This window comes from Tupaia chinensis, unplaced genomic scaffold (assembly GCF_000334495.1).
Source record: "Tupaia chinensis unplaced genomic scaffold, TupChi_1.0 Scaffold143584_1, whole genome shotgun sequence".
NCBI lineage: Eukaryota > Metazoa > Chordata > Mammalia > Scandentia > Tupaiidae > Tupaia > Tupaia belangeri.
In genome coordinates this window covers 1528427-1552983 of record NW_006203430.1, presented here as the reverse complement: position 1 = coordinate 1552983, position 24557 = coordinate 1528427, and the positions used below count along the sequence as shown (strand labels likewise).

General features: G+C 39.5%; 1 protein-coding gene and 1 long non-coding RNA gene across 7 annotated transcripts in view; one reads left to right on the top strand and one right to left on the bottom strand.

Annotated features, from left to right (window-relative positions):
- The first annotated feature begins 407 nt into the window (after positions 1-407).
- Positions 408-24557, top strand: part of LOC102497373 (uncharacterized) — a 55754-nt gene continuing 31604 nt past the window's right edge. For 3 of the 4 annotated variants that reach the window (XR_001369464.2, XR_336792.2, XR_003547108.1), the window contains exons 1-2: positions 408-517; positions 6028-6156. This is a non-coding gene — a long non-coding RNA (uncharacterized LOC102497373). Of the gene's footprint in view, positions 518-1231; positions 1317-6027; positions 6157-24557 lie in introns of all 4 variants that reach the window. The other variant, XR_001369463.2, reaches the window with a different exon arrangement.
- ARHGAP28 (Rho GTPase activating protein 28) overlaps positions 23502-24557 on the bottom strand; it is a 205591-nt gene continuing 204535 nt past the window's right edge. For all 3 annotated transcript variants that reach the window (XM_006164003.1, XM_006164004.1, XM_006164005.3), the window contains one exon: positions 23502-23805. In XM_006164003.1, the coding sequence (XP_006164065.1) occupies positions 23711-23805 (95 nt within the window). In that variant the 3' untranslated portion in view covers positions 23502-23710. The remainder of the gene's footprint in view (positions 23806-24557) is intronic.

The window sequence follows — 24557 nt, the reverse complement described above, 5'->3', positions numbered from 1 at the left end:
CATTACGGAGGCAGAAGAGAATAACGAGGGAAAGAAAAATATCAGCTAGGGAGCGGGTGGGAGATGGGGAAGAACGGACACACATACACCAGATGCTGCATCTAGGGCTTTGCCACCTAGACTAGAAAGGCAAGTGGATCTGGATGTGGGTGATTAATACCCTGTAATTTGAATGGAATTCTGCACCCTGAATTACTGATTAAATTGTACATGAAATTTAAGAATTATGAATGAGAAAGACAAAAGAAGAATAGGACATGATCTATTAGGCGAAACTTGGCCTGGCGGGATAGGCGGTGGGCGTGGCGTTTGGTGGGATGGGCAGAATCGTGTTGCATAGGAGGGGCGGGGTTGCAGAGCCAGGAGCAGGCCCTGTCTAACTCCGTGGCCTGTGGCCTGCTGTGACGTTGGCGTGGCTGTTGCGTGGGGTGGTCTCAGTAGTCGGAGCAGGGTCGGCCATATCCATACTGTGTCCAGCGCTGCAGGAAGCAGAGAATGGCTGCGACCCCACGCTGAGGTGAGCTACTGCTTCAGTGGGGTTGCTGCAGGCAAGGGCAGGTCCTTGAGGGGCAGCAGAGGTGGGGGAGACGCCAGGAAAACTCCACAGCTGTGGGCGCGATGGCTGAGGAGCAGCCGGTGTTTCTAATGAGCCAGGTGTGGTGTCCTTTCTCCTAGCAGACTGGAGAAGGGAGGGTTGTATTTCCACAGAGCCGAGTTAGGGTGTTGGCCAACCAAGAGGGCAGCAAGGAAAGCACAGAGCTTACCCTGGAGGGTCTCCAGGATCGCGGTGACGCTGGGCTGTGGGCGGAGGCGGTGGGTCCTGGGGAGAAGCTCAGGTTTGTGATGTCCAGACGAGGGCAGTCCCACACCAGGGCCTGGGCTCCTGTGGGAGGCTCCAGTCATTTAACCCAGACTTGGGGCAGGTAGTCCCTCTTCTGCTTCTGAGGATATCAGGGACTTTTTTTGTTTGTTTGTTTTTTAGAAGTTTTGACTTTCAGGCAAGTGTTCACTGGAGAGAGATAGAGACAGTGGGGATGGGGAGAGACGGGAGGGAGGATGGCCACACCGCAATCCCTTCTCCTCCTTTCCCCTCCTGGGATTGTGAGGACGCACAAGCACACTCCTGGGTGTTTCAAGGCACCCGGTCTGGGATTTGAACACGGCTGGCCATGTGTGAGTCCAGTGACAACCACTATGCCATCTGGCACCTTTTTTTATTCTCTTGCTTCAGAACATGACCAGATCCAACTGATGGTAGCTGCAAGAACACTGATTAGAATTGGTTGACTGCAAGGATCTGAGCTGTCATAATAGCGGTAAACTCCCCATTCCTAGGACTGGGCAGCCTCTTGCCAGGGAGGCTTGACTCACCAAGGAAAGAGCTGGATTTGCAAATGGGAACTCTCCCACTTATGGCCTTGGGTTGGTCATGAATACCCTGAGCCTGAGCTTCCTCATTCTAGACTACTGGTAAAAGTCTTTTCCCTGATACTTACCAAACTGTGGAGGAGGTTGAATTTGGCAGCAGCATGTGAAAGTGCTTTGCATTTTAATAACAAGAGCTATCAGTTTAACCTGCATCAGTACTATTAAAGGACTTTCCATAAGCAATCTCAATCCTCGCATCGGGTCTTTGGGGGTAATAACTATTATTAACATTCTCAATGTATAATACAAATGAAAAGATGTTATCATGTAATTTGCCCAAGGTCCTTCACGTTCAGTATGTAGGAGCAGAACTTATGCAATCTGTCCCAGGCCCATTTGCTCAGTATGCACTCTAGAATCCACATCCAATGTTTCCGTTGTCATTCTCAGTCTATTCAGAACCATCTCCTAACTTAGGCCACGTACTGAACTACGTTTCTTCTAAGTTCAACCTGATATTTGCTTATTCTAACAATGGACTCCACCAAAAGGCCTTTCATTTTTACATCTTAGTCTCTCTAAGCTTTGAATAGCCTTTTATTTATAAGCAAATCCTGAAATATGTAAATATCCCTTGAGATGATCCCAAGATTAAGATGCCTAGTGACAAACACACAGGTGAACACTTCACTCAAATGAAAGAACCAAATGAAAGAGGAGAGTTGTATGAGGAGATAGGAAACATTTTATCATTACTAGTGTTCTCAAATTGTCTGTGGTGTTATTTTGTTTCTCATTAATGTCCTATATGTTGTGGATTATTAACATTAATTTCTTATGTATTATTTCCTATAATATTTTTGTAAATGTTGTGGATTATTAACATTAATTTCTTATGTATTATTTCCTATAATATTTTTGTAAAAGATTATAAAATTATTATAAAATTAAATAGAAAACAAGCATAAAACAAATCTAGTTTCTTTTTAAAGATAGCACAACAGGCCCAGCCATAGTGGTGCAGCACAGCCATGATGGCATAGCAGTAGATGCTGCTCCGTGATGCCAAAGCTAAATGGAATGTTGGATTGGCCTTTACGTGCTGGCCATAGATGTGTCTGTGTCCCTGGCTAGCTGGAAAGGCTTGGGGGGAGCCTGTTGAAGGTCCTTGTATTTCTCTGTCTCTCATAAAATAACACCAAAAAGTAAACTTAAAAAAAAATCACAATACATCCACATTTTAATAACTGTCATTAAAATAAATATAACATAGGAATAAAACATCTTAAAATCAATACACAGCATTGAAAGAATGTGCTTTTTTGATTGACACTGAGAATCCCTGTTGATAGTTAAAACATTTTGTCATCCCTCAAATGTGTATGCTTCTTGTAATTTCTCTAATATAATTTGAGCTTATGAGGTTACTTGCAAGGTACAATGTATAAGGAGTTCTTTTAAAAGTTTATTGAAAGTGTGTAGGATGAAAAAAAATGCTTGTGTTTCAATTTTTTGCACCAAAATAAGCGTGTACTTTAATTCCTTTAATTACAATTTTTCATGACTTAATTGAAGTCCCGTGATACAGTTAAACAACTGTGTTTTAAAAACTCAAATTAGAAAAGCTAGTCTCAGGAGTATGTTGAAGGCAGTGCAAGAGATTTAAACAAGTTACAGCAAATTCAAATTAATTAACTCAAAATTAAGCAAGTGATGCTGTATTCTCAAAATTCATATTCAGTCTATCAAAAGATAATTCCACAATTTATCCTGTAAAGTTATAGTTGTATTGATAGCAGACCAATACGCAAGACCGATTGTACAGTTTATACTTTTTTATACTGCTCTACCCCTTGGTCAAACTAGTTTTATTTTGTAGAAACATCAAGATTGTTTTTTGTACATACAGACTTTTTCTTCCTCCTTTATAAGTTCCTCTATTTCTTCAATGAGGGACGGACAGACATTCCTGATAGGGTCTCCATGGTCCCAGCTGGCCTGAACCACAAGCACATGCACATATGCCTGGCATGCTCAGGTAGGTCCTAGTATGTGAACCTGGGACCTTTCCCATATGGGTCCAGCCAGGTTACTGCAGCACCTGCCTGTTCAAAAAAAAATTTTTTTTTAACTTACTGGAAACAGAGATAGAGGAAAAGTGAAAAAGGAAAGAAACATCCCCACAGGGGATGATCACATCCACAATTCCTTCTCCTCTATCTTGCCTTCCTATAGGGATATTGGTCACACACACGCATGCCCAGCATGTTTTTCAAGCTGCCAGGTCTTGGACTAGAACCTGCAGTGAGCCATGTGGATCCAGCCTCCTTAACCACAGTGCTGCATGGGCTAGCCCAGTTCAGACTTGCTCAACACAACATTTCTGCTCCATAAAAACCTTAAATCCTCATTTAGTACCAGACAGGATCAACTTCCATATTATTACATTACAAAAGGAGTAATCATAAACAGATTAGGTTTTGCTGTGTTACTAAACACATTGAATTCAGATGACACAATTCATAGCAAGACTTTTTTTCCATGAAGAAGTGGTATGCTGACTGACTACATTTATCTCAATATTCTCACTCTGAGTAACTCTTCCTAAATGTTTTCTATTACTATAGTTGTGCCATTAGGACACATTCCTACACAAAACTTAAATTCTAAAGCACATTTGTTGACAATGTAATCCTTCATAGTTTTGTTCAACATAAAACTAGCTGTGTTTGTCAACAACTGTCTTAGTCTATTTGTGCTGCTTTCACAAAATACCACAGACTGGGGGATTCATTGAAAACAAATTTATTACTTACAGTTCTGGAGGCTGGGAAGTCCATGATTGAGGCACCAGAAAGTTTAGTGTAGAGGGTGAGTCTCTGCTTCCAGCATGATACTTTGTTACTACATTCTCTGAAGGGGACAAGCACTGAAACTTCTCATGGCACAAGGGACAGAAGGACAAAAATACACACTCAACTTTGAGTCCTTCTGTATAGGGGTAGTTATTTACCTTCTGAAAGCCTCATCTCTTCATACTGTTGCACTGGGAATTAGTTTCTACATGAATTTTGGAGGGAACACACATTCAAACCATAGCAAAAATAAGGCTGGGAAAAAATTCTCTGTCATTCTGTTCAAAGTATATAATATTAAAACAGTTGTCATTTTAGTGATATCTTTGCATTTGTCAAGTTGCCATGAAAAATAGCTAGTTTTATTCATTTTATTAATTGGCCTTATATCTTATGTCCTAAATGCATCAGATTGAAGAGTGGTATTTGAGCCCTATTTTTCCTATTGATTTCACCCAAAATTTCTGAGTAGTCATTACCAAAACAATTTTGGGTTAATTTCTTAGCAATTATAAATGGCTTTAAGTCTTTATAAACTGAAGAGCAATTCTTTATGATGCCCCCCAAATTTTAATGTTTATATATAAAATGCTGAAAATCTGCTTCTGTCAACCTTTTAATTCAAAGCTCTTTCTCAAAGAATTCTCTTTTTTGTTTTTTTTTGAATTTGCTAAGGAAATACCATGTACCAGTTGTATTCAGTTTCACGAATCAGAACTCTTCCATAAATAACACTAATTTTAGCACTCTGCAATATGAATTTACTAGCCAGATGTAGTTACCAAATATTTGTGTATGTATATTTATATGTTCTTTATAAGCATTCATGCATGTTTGCATTAAAGTCATTAAAATTGGGATTATAAAAAACAAATGATAAATAAACCATAAACATGTACAGATATACCATATTGGATTACAATTGACAAGCCTTGTTTTGAGGGGAGGTTTTTGCTATGGGGCATGTGCACTCACCAGAAAGAGAGAGAGAAAGCAAGAAATCACCCCCCGAGGGGATGGCCACACCACAATCCCTTCTCCTCCATTCTCCTCTCTGTATCTTGGGCACACATGTACATGTGCCTGGCATGAGTTTAAGCCATCAGGTCCAGGACTCGCAACGTGGTCAACTATATGGGAGTCCAACGACATAGCCATTATGCTAACTGCTGGTCTTGACAAGCCTTGTGTTATACATTGTAAGGAGGTCTTGCTAGGCATGACAAGTGCATAGCTGCTACCACATGACAGTGGTCATGCCAGTGTCACCACACCCAATCTGCTCTATGCCCTATTCAATAGGACAAGTTCATTGATCATGTGCTGGGGCTTCAGGAAAAAGTGCATTGTTACATGTTTTTCTCAAAACTTCCTCTCATTCTTTCTGCTCATCTTGTCTTAGTCTGGTAACAATTTGCTACTTGGCACCAGACCATGGACTATAAAAAGCATGTTTGTAGACTCGAAATTGGAATCTGTCCAAAACATAAACCTACCAAATGCTTACCTAGCGATGGATGAGAGGGTTTGTCTAGTTTTTGCTCTAGTCTGAGATACCCAGCTGATTGCATGTGTCATATTTAAAAGCACTTACAGATGAGGAAGCTGAGGCTCAGAGTGTAAGAATGAGCTCCTGGTGGGGAAAAAGCCGGATTTGGAGGAAGAGTTGGAGCCAAGCCCCCTACCCTCAGCCAGGAGCCTGAATGCTCCACAGCCAGCCCAGCTCCACCTGTGCCTCTGAGCCTGAGTGTGCCTGGGCCCTGCAGGGCTCACTTTTGATTGGGCCTGTCTTTGTGTCTTTTAGTTAAAGAAGTCTGCAAAATCCATCAGATGTAAACATCACACTTAAGTTCCATTCCTCAAAGAATGGCGTCCTTCTGGGGACTCGCAGTGCCAAAGTGATGCTATTAGGCAAGAGATGGTGAAGGACAAGGTAGGTGCTTCATGTGCAGGCCATGTGCTTCATGTTTCTCACCCTGTTGTCAGTAAGAACTTAGGAAACTTTCAACATACTTAGCACCAACTTCCCATTATCCACTCCAATGGAGCAGAAAAGTTATAATCAATATCAAAGAGCTGATAACGAAGCACCATTTAATTGCTCTTGCAGTACAGAGACACTGTCTTTCCTCTGCTCGTGTCATGGCAGACTAGACCTTGACTGTCCAAAATAGAATGCCAAACAATTCCTTTAAACAGAAGAGGCTGGCCAGAGTAGCGTTGTCAGCACCCATCCAATGACAAAATCAGTCGTCAACAAAGGCAGAAAGCAGAACAAGGAAAGCCACGCGTGCGTCATCACAACCCATGCTTGCAACTCCAGACTTCCAGATGGAAAGGAATAAATTTCTCTTTCTCGTTTCTCTTGCTTGATTGCACGGCAAGATAATCATTAAATATATGAGGTTCCCAGAAACCAAAGTTACTTCATTTTTACCTAAAACAGAAATGGCATCCTTCCTTTTGGGTTTCAAGAGACTTGATCTGTAAGGCCTGCCTTTCATCTAAATAGCATCTGGGGTTTTCAAAGTTGTAGATGTTCACAGGCTTGCTCTGAAGAATCCTGTGCCAATGAAAATCTCTTTCTTTCACCTTTAACCTTTCAAAAAACAGAGTGAAATGACCTGCCTTTAAGAGCTGCCACATTCATAGTACGTCTCTTAACTCAGACAGAACTAAGTTTCTTTCTTTGGGTTTTTCTTTCTTCCTTTCTTTTTCTTTCTTTCTTTCTTTCTTTCTTTCTTTCTTTCTTTCTTTCTTTCTTTCTTTCTTTCTTTCTTTCTTTCTTTCTTTCTCGTTTCTCTTGCTTGATTGCACGGCAAGATAATCATTAAATATATGAGGTTCCCAGAAACCAAAGTTACTTCATTTTTACCTAAAACAGAAATGGCATCCTTCCTTTTGGGTTTCAAGAGACTTGATCTGTAAGGCCTGCCTTTCATCTAAATAGCATCTGGGGTTTTCAAAGTTGTAGATGTTCACAGGCTTGCTCTGAAGAATCCTGTGCCAATGAAAATCTCTTTCTTTCACCTTTAACCTTTCAAAAAACAGAGTGAAATGACCTGCCTTTAAGAGCTGCCACATTCATAGTACGTCTCTTAACTCAGACAGAACTAAGTTTCTTTCTTTGGGTTTTTCTTTCTTCCTTTCTTTTTCTTTCTTTCTTTCTTTCTTTCTTTCTTTCTTTCTTTCTTTCTTTCTTTCTTTCTTTCTTTCTTCTTTCTTTCTTTTTTTTTTCCAAAGCTTGTAAACTTTTCCTTAAAGAAAAAAAGAAAGATACAAAATTGGGACTGGACAATGGCACAGTGACAAACTGTAGTGCTCTGTGAGGCCAACCACCTGGGAAAGTTCTAGGTTTGTGTCCCAAGACTTCCCTGAGTACTCCGAGCACGTGGGTGGCCATTATCCAGGGCTGGCCGAAGCTGAATGGATGGCAGCATCAAGATTCTGCTGAGAGTGCTGCCTCCTACTCTTCTGTTTCTCTTGTCCATGAAAGAAACCAATTTTAACAATATTTATATAAATAATGATAGGAAGGAATTTATATAGGTATTTTCTGGAAACTGATAAGAGTATAGACAGAACATGATAACATCAGATATAAAATGTTCATAAAGGAGATGATATATCTAGTTCAATGATTCTTAACCTGGGACAGTTTTGCTCCCTAGGAGACAATTGTCTGCAAACATTTTTTTACCATCACTATGTATGGATGTGTGTGTGTGTGTGTGTGTGTGTGTGTGTTTGCACAGGACAGACCCAATAGCAAAGAATTATCTGGTCTGAAATGTCAATAGCATCAAATTTTGAAACCATAATTGAATTTTATCTTTAACTTCTAAGATGAAATCTTTGCTAAATTAATTATATAAATTGTTAATACTTGATTTAAAAAATTTTTATTATAGTACACTTGTGCTTGCCAGAGAGAGACAGGAAGAGACAGAGAAAGGGAAAGTGAGAAATGATCATCAGGGTGATGGCCATGCTACAATCCTTTCTCCTCCATTTTTCTCTCGGGATTTTGGGCACACATGCACACAAGTCACATGTGATTTTTCTAGGTGCTGGGTACGGGACTCGAACTGTGGTCAGCCATGTGGGAATTCAACACCTTAAGCACCATGCCACATGCCAGTCCCTAAGCCTTGATATTTTACCCATTGAGATTTTGCTGTTCTATATGCTCAATATGGAGATAATTACTAAAATCAATAAAATGTTCTGATTTCTGGTAGAAAGTATATTTGTTAACTGCACAATTAAAAAGATTAAAAGATGAATAAGCTACTATCTTGGTTATATTGTTACACTTTGAGTAGGTTTTAGAGAAGTAGATTGTAGTGTTAGTCCTGTGTTTTTAGAAAACACTTTGGCAAAAGAAGACTGCTTAGGGCAACAAAAACACTTTAAATTACAAAGGCATCAGTACACCTGATAGGTGAGTACAGTCTGACTGTACACAGAATGTGCTTGTTGATTCGTTCAGGTCTTTAGATGTGGTGACCTACCTTTCATGCTGACCTCATGTTCAGTCTCACATAACATATATTTCATATCACTAAGCCCCCCAGGCACAGCAGAACTTTCTATCAATTTGTCTACTACAGAGCTTTTTTTTCCTTTAAAGTTCATTCATTTATTTCCTCTATGAGAGAGAAGGACAGAGAGAGAGAGAGAGAGAGAAAGAAAGATAGGCACCCCTAACAGGTTCCTTCATGCTGCGCTCCTTCATGGAAAGATCCATCCCCAGCTCCTTGACATTGTGATCCATCCTTAGTCTCTTGTTGACCCAGACCACAGGCATGCCAGGGTGCTCAGGGAGTGGCTGAGATATGAACTCAGATCTTCTCCTGTGTGGCTCCAGCTGCATCCCCGCTATGTCACCCTGGCCCTTAGGAGCTTTTGTACCAAAGTATGAGGGTCTTCCTCTTTCACAGGTGGTATTTCTTTACCCACAGACCAATATGGAGGTTCTTGATGGAACCTTGTTTGCAGTACACTGAGAGGTTCAGTTGTTGAATTGGATCTTCAGTTCTCTGCCTGCAGATGTTAATGACTTCATATAATTGTCTTTGGTAAAGACCAATGACAGTTTCCAGAACTGGTGATGAGCTTGATGTAGTTGACACAGTCTGAAAAGAATTCCTAGAGTTGAAGCAAGAGAGTTTGTGAAATTTCCCAGGGCAGAGAGTTAGTTTACCAGTTAGTGGGTTTTCACAAAACCTTTGCTCTTTAGGTATGTCACTTCCTCATAAGATGGCATTTCTGCTTCTGAGCGTATATCTCTACTCGGGGTTCTTAGATAACAAAGAAAAAGCTTAAAATGGAGACTCCTGAGAGTATCTTTGACACTTCCGTATCTTGGTGTGACTGCTTTTACTAATTGACTTTTTTTTTATCTTGGGGAGGTGTTAATCATTGACAGCAGTAATTGTCACCCATCAGAGGAGACATGGTAGCCCAAGAATAGTCAAGTTGGGAGGGCACAATCCACCTGGGTCTGGATGGTCTGCCAGAGCATCACATCCACAGTGTTATCTGAAGAGCAGAGAGTGGGTGGGGTTCTGATGCAGGAGCTCCCCCATAGACCACAGACTTCAGCAGCAGCAACCTCTACCAAATGGAAGGCCAAGGTCTCCTTCTAGCAACTTCATGCAAGAAGAGTTAAAAGAAAACAGAAAACATAAAGACTTTTTTCCCCTTTTTCCCTGATACTAGGACTCAAGTATGAATGCTGACTTTTATCATGAAAATATTTTTAAAAAATAACTTACTTTTTAGGGACTGAAGTCTGCATAGGTGGTTTAACTCCACCTTATTTTCTGACCCTCTGATCTACTGACCCACTGTCATGGGAGCTGTTATCTACGGAGGCTGCAGTGAACACTGAGTCATGTGGGATGGAGAAGATGTTCCTTTTGCTGTACTTTTTCTAATGGAAACATGATCTCCTGATGTTTGTGAGACATCTGTCAAGTGACAGTACCTAACTAGGAAAACATCTCAAAGCTCCTCTTCAGCTATCAAATGTAATGTACACGTTATTTCCTTTAATATCTCTAACAGTGTAGGGCAGATTAGATAAGGGTTCTTTCTGTCTCTTCAAGTTTCATCTCCACTTGAAATGGTTTAGGATTGTCTTCATGATTTTTTTTTTTTTTTGAAGAGACATTTGCTATAGGGTGCATGCACTCACAAGAGAGAGCGCCAGAAAGTTAGAAATTACCTCCCAGGCTGGATGCCACACTGCAATCCCTTCTCCTCCATTCTCCTCCTGGGATCTTGGACATGAAGAAACACACATCTGGTATGAGTTTTAAGCTGTCAGGTCTGGGACTCAAACCGTGATTGGCCCTGTGAGTCCAGTGACATAGCCATTATGCCATCTGCTGGACCCAGTGATATTTTTGTAAAGAATGTTGAGGATATTATTCCAGATCTTTTTTTTTGCTTGGTATTTTTTTTTAATTTTTTTTTTCATGAATGAGACAGAGAGAGAGAGAGAGATTCAGTACCCTCAATAGGATCTTGACACTGAAATCCTCACCTAGCCTCATTCATCCTGGGTCATGGGCAGATGCTTGCCCAGCATACTGAGGTCTCTGGATGTGAACCTGTGATCTTCCCATGTGGGTCTGCCTCTCAGAGCATTGCGTTTTACCACTAAGACTGCCTGGTCTCTAAGATATATTTAGAGTTTGTAAGATAAACATTGGCCAAGATAACACATTCATCTGGAACCCCAGAGAAGATTAAATTAAAGCCTCCCCACTCAAGTGTCCCAAAATGGTTGAGTGTACAGTCTCAGGGATGTACAAGCCTCCTAAATTCATTTCCATTGTCACTATCTTCTAGTGTTAACTGTAAGCTGGCTCCTGTGAGGCCAACGACTGTCATAATTCATGCTGAGGAAACATTATGAAGGTAACATGTTTCCCTCTCAAACCATTTGTGAAGTCGTTAGCCAGAGGAGTCTTGGGCTGTTTGAATTACTGTGCAAAAGCAAAGAAAGAGCCAGTCTCTTTCCAGTAATTATTTCGCTGGAAATGGGCATCTTGCACAGGAGTTAATCTTGATTGTCATTTTAACAGTCGTCTAGAAATCATGCTTTGTACATGGACCCCCTTTCTGGTGTCCTTTGCTCAGGTAATGACATGGGTGGGGCATGCTGCTCTCTTTATGAGGGATTCAGGATGCTGCCACATTTCTGAGCCCCTGACCTAAGTTGTGGGTTTCTTAAAGATAGCTTTATTGAGGTATAATTGGTATACAATAAACTCTGTATATTTTGATTGTACAATTTAATGAGTTTGGCCATATGTGTACACCTCTGCAACTATCATTATATTCAAGATAGTGAACATCCCATAACCCCCAAAAGTATCCTCCTGCCTCCTTGTAGTTGCTGTCTTCTTCCCCTCAAACTCTTAATTGTTTCCAAAAGACAAAATGTCAGAAAGCTACCTGTCTTGGTCTGCTATTGTGTTGCTAACAGGAATATCTGAGATTGGGCAATATATAGATATAGAGGTGTATTTTTCTTACATTGTTATATCTGGAAAGTCCAAAGGCATGGACCAGCATAAGGTCAGCTTCTGGTGTTACGTTATGATGTAGTCAGCAGAGGCCGAGAGGATGGTGGAGGCATGCAGAGAGAGACCTGGGAGCAACCATCTTTTATAACAACCGTCTTTTATAGGAATTAGCCCTTTCTCATGAGAGTTAAAATTCACTCCATCTTGAGAGGTATCATTAATTCATTCATGAAGGTGATGACTCCATGGTCTAAATACTGTTCATTAGGCCTCACTTACTAAAGGTCTCACCACCTTTCAACACCATTCCACTGGGGATTGAATTCTGAGAGTTCAACCCTTTTATTTATTTTTTTTTGAGAGTTTTTGCTATAGGGCGCGTGCGCTCGCCAGAGAGAGAGAGACAGAGAGACAGAAAGCAGGAAATCACCCCCCAGGGGGGATGGCCACGCCGCAATCCCTTCTCCTCCATTCTCCTCTCAGGATCTTGGGCACGCACGCACACATGCCCGGCGTGAGTTTAAGCCACCGGGTCCGGGACTTGAACCACGGTCGACTATGTGGGAGTCCAGCGACATAGCCATTACGTTAACTGCTGGTCCCTGAAACATGGCCCTTTGAGGGACAAACTATTATCCAAACTTTGGCACTGCCTACCCATTTAACAAGGCTGTAAACACTTTAATTCCAAAAGAAGGTATGGATTATACAATTATAGACCAATTTTACTTTTGAACCTATATATGAAAATTCACAATAAAATACTCGTTAATTGAATTTATGTAAAAAAAAATGACCAATTATAATTACACTGTATGGACTCCCTTTTTATTCTCCAGTGTACTATATTTTCAATAAATCTTTGCTCATCTTTCCAGTTTTTCTTCCAATTTCCTTACAATTTTAACTTGGTTGATAGTCTCATTGTATCCTGAAATTGCAAGCAGGCTGGCTATATTCTCATAAGCCCCTGGAGGGGAAATGTGTCCTAGAAGAAAGGTTGTTAGTGAATGGCAATCACCCACATAGCAAAATGAAAAAAGCAGAGCAATGAAAGCAGTTGTGTTCAATTACAATTTTCTTAGGCCCTTCTATTGCTTGTCAACCCCTTGAATGAGTCCAGAGAAATTCCAAAAAGAGGAGCAGGTATACGTTTATACTGTGTCAAAGTTCCTGATTGTTTCTCGGAGGAAAGGACCCAACTAATAGGTCTTCTATAATGCATTCATTTTGTATTTGGTCTATCCATGCAGACTTCACTAACATGATTCATGGTATTTAGGAGTGATACATGACTAGATGTTGAACTTCCATATGTCAATAAATATTTATTAATTTAAGTGCTGTCTTAGTTCCTGAGTTGGATATGGTCAAAGTGGAGAAAATATTAAAATTTCTAGAATCAAGAGGCATGTAATATATATATGTACATATGTGCATATATTATATATATGTGTGTGTGTGTGTGTATGTGTTTAATTTTCCTAGAGGGCCTGTGTCGTTGCTGAAGAGAGACAGACAGAAAATCTCTGAAAGCACCCACCCCCGTGAGAGATGGTAATGCCGCAATCCCTTCTCCATACACGCGTACACACACATCCAATGTGTTTCACAAGTTGATGGGCCTGGGACTCAGACCACACAGTTGGCCTTGTGGGATCCAGCTGCCTCAACCACCTTGCCACCAGCTGACCTGAGGCATATGTTTTTTCACCTTGAAATGCTGTAAAAGCAAGAGCTAAATTGTGGTATAATGAAGTCGAATGGTACAGGAAGACTTTGAGAAAGCAGCTGTCACAGCTTCACAGACTGTCTAATGAGAGCACTTGTGGAATAACGACCCCCTTTGCGAAGTTCTACTGTAGTGATAGGACTGTTGGGGATAGGGTGGGTGGTGGGGACATGACAGATATAAACTACCTAGCTGAAGCAGAGGCCCCCACAGGGAGCAACGAGAGAGGAAAGAGGACAAAGAAGGTTAGGCCCTGATATGGAGAGTCCAACAGAATATGCCCTCATACCCATTTCCAGGCAATCCCTTCTGCAAGAGGCAACCAATTACTTCTAATGGTCATAGATTCATTTCTTTTGTTAATTTTTTTATAGACCACAGATCAGTTTATTTTTAACACCTCTTTTGTTAAATTTCATGTCAATTGAATCATGTAGTCTTGTCGAAACTTAGTCATGACACTTGTCAAAGACAGTAACTCAGACTTTATTCAGGGAATTACTCTAAAAGGGTTTGGAGTGAGAGAGAGATTGGGTTTGACTCAGAAATATAATAAAGATAAAGGGGTATTTTATAGCCAAGAAGCAGGGTAGGGATCAGTGGCTGGAAAATTAAGTGGAAACATCAAGGCAAGGGAGATTCTTGCTAAATAGACACAACAGCTTTATTTATTTATTTATTTATTTATTTATTTATTTATTTATTGGTATAGGGCAAGGTCTGGAACTTGAACTGCACAGTCAGCCACATGGGATCCAGCTCTCTTAACCTCTACACCATCTGGATAACAGGATTCTTGCCGAAGGCAGGCTGGAGTGATAGTATATAGAGAAGTGGGGATAAGGAGTTTGATCAGGCAGGTGGTTTTCACTAAACACACCCAGCAGTTTTTTTCACTAAAACTGGACCACATGGGCTCTTGAGGGGTTATAGGTGCCTAACTACAGTTGAATGTGAGTTTTGATCAGTATGTACTTTTTCATGTTTCACATTTTTCATGCAACATGTTTTTGAAATTCTTATTGCTGGATGTATTTTAAATGTATTATTTCCCATTGTAGAGTAATACTACATTATATAAATTAGCCACGTTTGTTTAACCCTTCCGTAGGTTTTGCCTATTATGAATAAAACTGCAACAAACATTCCTGTTCAAGTATTCATGTGGATACATGTTTTTTAGAAAGGTTTATTTTTTTCTTTAGAGAGAGAGAGAGAGAGAAAGAGACAGGCGCCCCCAAATGGGTCCTCATGCCAAGATATCCTCCCACCACCTGCCTTAACCAACCAGATGACAGGTACACATGTGTACCTGATGTGTACAGAGACCCCAGGAATCAAACTTGGGACCTTCCCATAAGGCTTTAGCATACTAAAGCATTGTGTTACTGCTGCACCATCACAGCTGACATGGGTATGTGTTTTGTTTTCATTTTTACCATAGGGCACATCGTGCTCACCAGAGAGACAGAGACAGAGAAAGGCAAAATGAGAAATCACCTCCAGAGGGGATGGCCATGCCACAATCCCTTCTCCACTCCCTTTTCAAGATTTGAGTATGCACACACATGTGCCCAGAATGATTGGTTGAGCTGCTGGGTTCAGGACTCGAACTGTGGTTGACTACATATGTGGGACTCCAGCAGCTTAACTTAACTACCACACCACCTGCTGGCCCCTGAATATATGTTTTAGTAAATACCTAGAGTCCGATTTCTGGCTTATAGGCTAGGTAGATAATTCTCTTTATATTACATTTTCCAAAGTGGTTCTGCAATTTTATACTCCCACTAGGAATATATGAAAGAAAATGTTGGTTGTTCTATATCCTTTTCAACACTTAGTGTTATCTTTTTAATTTTGAGCATTCTTACAGTGCTACATAGTCCTAATCACATGTGATTTGACTAGCATTTTCCTGATGGCTGGTGATGCTGTCTTTTAATGCATATTGACTATCTGTACACTTTTGAGAAGTACTAGTTCAAATTTTTTGCTCATTTAAGAAAAATTGAGCTGTCATTTTTATTGTTATTAGAGTTCCTTACATATTTTGGGTACTATGCATACACACACACAATTTTCCTCCTATCTGAAATTTGCCTTTTCATTAATAGCATATTTGCTGAGCAGAAATCTTAAACCTTAAGTACCCATTTTGTTGATTATTTTCTTCTGTGGCTGAGATTTTGGTCATTCTGTCGTGACATAGTGAGGGTATATGGTAGGGAAGCCCATCTGTCATCTAAGGACCTGGAGCAAAGGACTACACCAAAGTCCCCTACTGTGCAGTGACAAAATGTGATACAAACACAGAGTGTCCACCAAGAATGCCCCATTATGTGTTATAACCTCTAAGTCTGTAGATAAAATGACATTATTTTTAAGGATATGCAAGTGACTGTTAGTTTCTAAAACTTGGATGTACCTGATGTAAGATTACTTACCTTCAATGAATAAATAAAATTAAATAAAATAATTCTTTAAAAAAGGGACCAGTAGGTGGTATGGTGGGTAAGGCGGTAGACACTCGCACATAGCAACCATGGTTCAAGACCTGGACCTGGTGGCTTGCTTTCTTCCCTCTCTCTGCTTCTCTCTAGTAAAATTAAAATGAATGAATGAATAAATTAACTAAAATAATTCTTTTAAAAACAAAAGATTGCTTACCCTCCCCATCCCTTCCCAACTTATGTCTAAACGATCAGGGAAAGTCTAAGTTACTGCTGGTCAGAGACAAACGCAATCTGTATGGTTTGCTGTCAAAACATGTTTTGCAAGGTCTTTGCAATTGCACTAATGCCCTCCCTGTGCCCCTTGGTACATCTGGCATCGTTCCAATCTATTCTATTACAGGAAGCTGTAATTAGGCTCAGGGTCAGCACCTTCCAAAATGGCCGGAGGGGAAAGCAAGCATCGTCAAGAGCATAGGAATCAGTAACCTTAACACGCTCTTGAATCTATGGATTGACTCCAGAGTGGAGGTGAAAACTTCATCATCCATGGAGCAGAAAACTGCCTCCCTGGAACAAGGCAAGAAACTGTACCATGGGATGGAAATTTCCATTACCCTTTCTATTGGCTCCACTAAGAAAGAGAAGTGATTAGGCACATAGGCTCGGTTATCACCAGAGGCCATTCTGTGTGCTAAAAGCCAAGACTTAACATCTAAGGGAGTAAATCAATCAGGAGGAATGAAATCATATTTGTATGGGGCGCCAGAAAGGAAGTCAAAAAGAGGCGGCCTGCCTGTCTCACCTTGAGTGAAGCCTCATAAAGACCATGACAGCCTTTGGGTTGTGAGGACACATGTGACCAGAAGGACACAGCGCCCAAGCAAAGCAAGGACTGAGTCCAGGAGGGGCGGCGGAGAGTGCCACTCACACTGTTGGCTTGCAGCCACATCCCCCAGCCAGTGCAGCGTGTCTGGCATCCGAGCTGCAGGGAGAGGGTAAGGTCGGGATGTCCTGGCCGCTACCTCCCCTCCTCACACTGTAGGTGGTGGCCCAGCACTCGGCTTCTGCCCCTGACTGCACTACCACCAGGGGGCGCAGAGCGGAGCTTTAAAGCTCCCTACCCCTTCTCCACCCAGGTAGGGGACGATCTGAAGGACCTCTGTCCCTCTGTCCCTTAGTGAGTTTCAAGACAGTTAAATCAACAGCAAGGACGACAGGACAACACAGCCCCACTACCACAGCCACCTTCTGCGCAGATCAGGCTTTAACCACACAGTTTGGTATCAAACCCACTCCGCTGCCTTCTAGTGACAATACCAGGGAGGCAGAAGAAATTTCATGGTAATTGAAGACAAGTGTTCCAGACGACACAAAGTGATAGTCTACTTTTCGAAATCGAGAGAAGAATCTGGAATGGCTGTGTTCTTTACGACTGGATATGCCTGTACTTTCAAACTTAATTATCCTCGAACCTACCAGATGTGGGAAATGACAAGAAGAAACATGTCAAAGAACTCCAAGATTTTTGTCTTGAGGAACTAAAAAGATAAGCTTGCTGTTCACTGACATGCCAAGTGCCAGTTGCCCATGAGCCAAGCTGGGGGCAGATTGAGGTGTGAACACCCTGGCTGGTCTCTCTTTCTAATTCACTTATGGAAGAAAGAATGAAAAGTACATTTAAAAAAAAAAGTTACTGTGAACTGAAAAAAACTGTGGGTGTAATGGATTTTGGCATGAAGTTGAAACATTCAGTTTGAAACATGTTAAGTTTGAACAGTTAAATTGCAGGCACATTTGCTAAACTGGATGAAAATTATGTTGTACTGATTTGCTGTGTTAAACACTGTCCTGTACTACATCATTGGATGCAAATATGCCGGTAATCCCCAGGACAAAAACATTAGAGTTTCATTTAGATTAATTGGAATATAATTAGTCAAAAGGTGAAAGGAATATGATTGTCTCTTAGAAAATGTAAAATCCTGATGTTCATATATGTATTGGGTCATCAGAAGAGTCATGACACATATTTTCTATGTTTTTTTTTTTATGGAAAAGTGCATGAAGACTCTTTGGATGTCCCGGTATGTTACTTTGTATATTTGTATGTTAAGTGAGTGTAACACATGTCATATGGGTTGACTTAATTTTTTTTGCATCTCTATGGAAATCAGATTTTCTCCCTCATCTGAAATCTCACTTCCATATTTTTTTGTTTTATGAAACAGCATTCAAGGTTCATCCTTTTTCCAAAGAGAAATCTCAGTTGTTACAACACTGTGTTTTATAAACCTTTTCCGAACCAGGACTGGTGGTGTGCACCTGTAATAACAGCTACTCGGGAGGTAGAGAGAGGAGATTTAAGACCAGCCTCAGCCACATAGCAAGAGCCTATCTCAAAAACAAAACAAAACTGGGAACCAGCAGTTAGCGTAATGGCTATGTCGCTGGACTCCCACGTAGTTGACCGCGGTTCACGTCCCGGACCCGGTGGCTTAAAACTCACGCCGGGCGCGTGTGCGTGCGTGCCCAAGATCCTGAGAGGAGAATGGAGGAGAAGGGATTGCGGCGTGACCATCCCCTCTGGGGGGTGATTTCTCGCTTTCTGTCTCTATGTCTCTCTCTGTCTGTCTGGCGAGCGCACGTGTCCTACAGTGAAAATCTCTCCCCCCATAAAAAAAAAAAAAACAAAAACAAAAAACAAAACAAAACAGAACAAAACCAAGAACAAACAGCAACAAAAAACTTTCCATTCCTCCACTGAATTTCCTTGTCAGCTTGAGAAAAATCAACTGACTATATATGTATACATATTATTTCTAAACTGAAATCTGTTTCTTTGATTTTTCTGTTTTCTTACCCAGAAAATGGTCAATACCACACTGTATTGATTACCAGAGCTTTGTAATACATCTTGAAGCATATATATTTCTAACTGTTTAATTCTTTCTCAAGGCTGACTATTCTTTGTCCTTTGAATTTCCATACGAAATTTAAAATTAGCTTCTTAATTTGTATTTTTAAAAAAGCATCCTGGGATTTTGATTGGAATTTTATCATATATATAGGTCCATCTTGTATGCCCTGATCCCACTAAACTATCTTATTAGTGCTAATTGAAGGTATCTTAGACTTTCTTAGATAAACAATCACATCATTTGCAAGTAGAGACCATTTTATATCTTTTCTAATCTTCATAGCCTTTATTTCTATTTCTTGTCTTTAGCACAAGATATGAAATGTTGGATTTTGAAAAAACTCTTAAAGGGTATTAAATTTGGTCAAATACCTTCTCTGTGTTTATTGAAAAGATCTTCTTATCTATGTATTTATTTTAAAACATATACTAAAAACCTGCCCAAAATAGCAACTCAAATAAATCTAGGAAACGGTTGGGTTTTGCGTATTCAATACATCCTCTCCCCACAGCCATCCACAAATACCACAACACCAAGTGGCTTTTGCACAAGACCACTCTCTGGCTCTGATACAAACCTTCCAACTTTAAAGCTCCTGTTCTGAATGTCTTTGTAGCCTGGTGATTAAGGCTGCTGGCTCCCACATGGCTGAATGTGTGGTTCGAGTCCTGACAGGGTATCTTGAGAAACACACCAGGCATGTGTGCAAGCATGTTCAAAATTCTGAAAGGAGGAAGACAGAGGAGAAGGGAGCTCCTTCCTGTTCTTTCTCAGCACCATTGGGCCCTCAAACTAGTGAGACAGAAGAGTAGTTGCACAGTGTTTAATTTTTTTCTCTTTATTTTATAGATAAAATGTAACATACATATTGTACTTGACAATGAAAGCTGATGAGACAACAATTAATATTAACTTTTGAGAGGGAAGAGAACACAAGACATTGGCATTTTCTAGTGATATGATTTTTCAAATTATGCAGTTTTAGGAAATAGTTGGAAAATGCCTGCAAGAAAATCTATTTTTAAACTAAACTTTAGTTTAGTCTGTGTGTAAAATCACTGAAAATGCCTAAAGCATTTAATCCCATGTTATATTATTTTTTATTAAGTGACATATTTATGGAAAACAGTTGAAAAATGACTGTCAGGAAATGTTTAACCTCATAATATAGAGGTTTTTTTCCTGGCAGTAAAATATTTGTACAAAAACCAAAACAAAACAACAGTTGAAATATGCTTGCTGGGAAGCAGGGACAGTTTAATCTAATGTTACTTTTCAGTCACATGAAATACATGCACAGCAGTTGAAAATGCCGGAGAGAGAAAATGACTGTTAACTCTAGTCCTAACAACCTGCATGTCTACACGGTCAGAAACACAATGACTAAGGGACACAGGTCCTCTCAGAGTATACCATCGATCACAGCTACAGAGTATTTTTGGTTTTAAAGCGTTTGCTAAAAATATTTTACATCATTTAATGCATATTATTATAAGTACATTGAAAGCCAACTCAAGTGAATTAAATAAGACCTCAGGACAGTTTGTAAAACAAAAAAATTGTTAAAGTCCATTTTTTTTTCCCCAAGAAAGGCAAGTGAGGTAGTTAATACTGTATGTACATTGCAAAGAACTGAAATTCCAGTTTGTTCAAAGATCATTCACTCCAAAAATTATAGCCCCGATGGAACTGCTTAATAAAGGAACTCTCTTTGGTAGAATGGAGGAAATATGAGCCAGCTCAGGATTTTGTTTCAAAAATGTTAACTTCCTCTAACACTTTCAGGGAGGACACTATTATTATACTAATACACTTTTATTATAATAAAAGCACTTGGGATGAGGTGAGATGCTCTTAAGAGCAGCACTTAGAAACTTATTATCTGGGGCCAGCAGGTGGTATGGTGGTTAAGGACACTGGACTCCCACAAGGCTGACTGTAGTTTGAGTCTTGGACCTGGTGGCTTGCTTTCTCTCTCTTTCTCTCTCTCACTCTGTCCCTCTTTGTTCAAATAAAAATAAAGTTAAATTAAAATAAAGAAACTTATTATCTGACCCTACCAATACACTATTCACTTTTGTAGAATTATTACTAAACTTTTCAAAGATGCTTAATAAGGCAAAAATTCTTTCGATACTTAGGTGACAGGAAGTTTTGAATTTTAATTGTAGGAGTTTGTTATAAAATTAGTAAAAAGAACCTCTTAATCACACAAACATTAGTCTGTATCAACTAAAAAAAAGTTCTCTAATCAATTAGTTAATCCTAGAACTAAGAATAAAAGTTATGAGCAGTGGTACTGACACCGACATGGCTTTCCACATTATATAGTTACTTGAAAGTTGTCATGTATCCTTGATAAACTGAAGTGGTTAATTCACACTATGGACTCAGCTAAGTCTTTTGCCATCTAAAACCACAGTACAGTGGATGAGAAATCCAAAGACTTCATTGTAATTTACTTGTCATCAATTATACATTTATTCAAAACCGACGACAAGTTGGGGTAAATCTTAAAACTTATGCACAGGTTCTAACGTGTTTATAGACAAAAAAAGGGAAAAGAAAATTCCCAATAAGATGAAGAGACACATGAATTTTCTATAAAAATACAATATACATGAACTACTTGAATGACAGGAAATACAATGAGAAAATCAGTTTTCATATATACATAGAAGTATAAGGTAGTTGTTTGAAGAATTCTGCACATAGTCATAAACACAGCCATTTATGTCGTGGGTCTTGGCAACCATACAAAGTAAAATGTTTAGTCGCTTGAATTGCAAAATTGATCAAAACACTTTTTTTTCAGACTCAAGAAATTTGCTATGTAAATGCCCCTGGCATCAATTAGCCACACTTTGAAAATGGATAAAGTGAAGGAAGAAATATAAATGTATAGAATTCATGTTTACTTTTGAATGGATTTTTTTAAACAAAGGAAAAAATAATTTCAAACAAAATAAATGAATGTGTCTTCGTGTTTTCTTTTAAAATATAACAAAATTCTAAAGGTCAGAATGTAATTATCTATGTGCTGAATGCAACAAATTATTTGTATTGATATCAGGCATACATAGCAAGTAAAAGATTTCGTCTAAGTTTGGCTACTCTGAGAACTAGTCAGTGGGTTACAGCTTTCAAGGTTGATGCCACAGGTTAATATATAGTTAGAATTTTCAGTGCTTTAAAACGATTTCCTTGAATTTTGAGGAATAAATCTTAACTGTTTCATGTTACTGATTTTAATCATCTCACACCATTCCATTGGAAAAGTGAGTTGATGCATGCATGTGACTTTCTGCTATAATGCATTTATGTTAAATTATTTTAAAATGCCCTGAAAACTGTTCAATAAAGATTTATTGGTTTGATATTTTGAAGTATTTTTCTATACATGAACTTAAAATAGTATCATGTTATGTTTTGAGACTTGGTTAGTGCATGAAATATGTTTTCTGCATTTATGAGCAACTTCATCTATTATTTGAATTGCAAGATAGAGTCATTTGAGCCTTAAGATTCATTAAAACCTCAAACTACAGTTCAAAGTCTAAGTACATGGCCAAGATAAATGAGAACTCTGTCCCCATTTCCAGCTAACTCTTGGAGGACTATACATGCAGTCTTGGGATGAAAGGTAGAGCTGCCCAATCCCTCAGCACATTTTAGATGTGCTCTAAATTAGCTGTGTGGGGACTATGTGTTCTAGCCAATCACGGATATGGAAAATGACTCTTCTGAGTCTTGAGAGAGATGCAGTTTTCAGCTTACCAAAGCTGCCTTTTCTTTTAAAGCCCGAGGCTAATCTACCATGCTTGGCCATGTCTATGATTAATGAATGAAAGCAAAATCTGCTTTTATAGCTTATAAAACCTGAATCTGTAATTTTTGGTACTCTTGGAAAAAAGCAGTTCTGTATTTTTAAGCTAGGGCTGCAGAAGTGACCATCTATAGTTGTGAAATATAAAAGCAATGTGTTTGATCAGAAAAGGAAATCTCTGCCTGGCACATGGAGACATTCATTGAGCACCATAACCATGTTGAAAACATAAGGCTCTGAGACTGTTGACTATAAAGAAGGTCATGAAAGCATAAGACATCCTAAGCTTCATTAGGAGGACTTGTGCTCAGAAGAAAATAAGCTTTCAACACATCAATTGTCCATAGTCAATGATAGTAACAAGTTCATTTGCATCATTTGCATCAGAACGCTGATCCTTGTAATATTGTATGATATACAAAATGACACAGTTTTCCTTAAACATAAGTTCTTCCTCCTCCAAGTCCTAGAGCAAGTCAGAACATAAATATTGTCTGTTTCACTTGAGAAACAGGTTTCCTTTGTAAAGTAGAGCTGGATTCTTTCGCAAGGCAGAAGTTAAGGCTATTTCTGGCATTCTAGCTCAAAAAGGTCAATACACGTATATAACATAAGAGTAAAAGAAGTCTCATTCACCTCTTGCCTTTGGTAGCATTGGCTACATAAAGAAGTGTTGCTTGCCCCAGATACAGGGCGAGTTCAGTCCTGCTGAGAAGTCAAAATATTAGAAATGACTAAAGTTTCATGTTCTAGATTGACCTTTCTTCTGGAAGGATCGCGACCGCTTTTCCTCCCTTTGATCAAGGAAATGTCACAAGAAAACTTCAGCTCAAACGGTGAACCAGCACCTCTTCCACGGTTCATGCTGACAACACCAGCAGACGTCATCACTCAAGGGAAGAAACATCAGTTGGGGATATAAAAACACACATGCCAAAAGCAGTGTTGTCTTTTTCCCCAGCAAACATAGAATCTTGGCATATAATCCATGATAGCAGCCTTCTTGAGGGTATTTCAAAAACTTGGTTGGGGTTTAATCACCCATTCTGCTTGAGGATTTACATGATATATATCCAGTATATAAGCATCTGGATCCAAGCAATGCTGTCCTAAAAGTAAGAGAAAAGCCAATGAATGTTTTCGAAAGTGTAAACTTCTTTTTGTGTGTGCATGTGTGTGCACATGTGTGCTCATAAGATTCTAATAAGGCCAGTGAAATTCCATCAAAAATAACACATTTTAAAGTTTCTTAGCAAAACCCTCTTCTTCCTCTCTTTTTCTTTTTTCTTAGACTGTGAAGTGCTTCAGATAAATCTCATGTGAAATTGTTGAAAATATACATACCTACCACAGGCAAATTGTTCCCTAGCTTCACATCAATTAGAAAAATACAGCAAGAATTCGTGAAGGTATAAATGGATCATTTATATGCTAATACATGCCCTCCACTGGTTTTACGATAGAAACTTGACTGGGATTAGAGAAGATCCAAATCAGGTTCATTTCAGAAAAGGTCATTTTGTTTCATTACTATGTATGTAATGTACATAGGCAGATCCAGAAATCCTAACAAAAAGGTCATTCATGGGCCAAATACATTTGAAAGTCTTTATGTACAGTGCATTCAAAATGTATACTAGTTTCAAAACTACCCAGATCTCCTTGCTTTCTTGATTGATTCTTTCAGTCAGCAAATATTTATTGAAATTATGATGTGCCAGGCCTGTTCTGGGGTTTGGGGCCACAGTGATGCACCAGTCACAGACACATGCCATCAGGGCACTTACAGTCTAAACGCAGCTAAAAGAAGCCAGCAAATAAACAAATGTAAAGTAAGCTGAAGGTGGTAAGGCCACTAAAG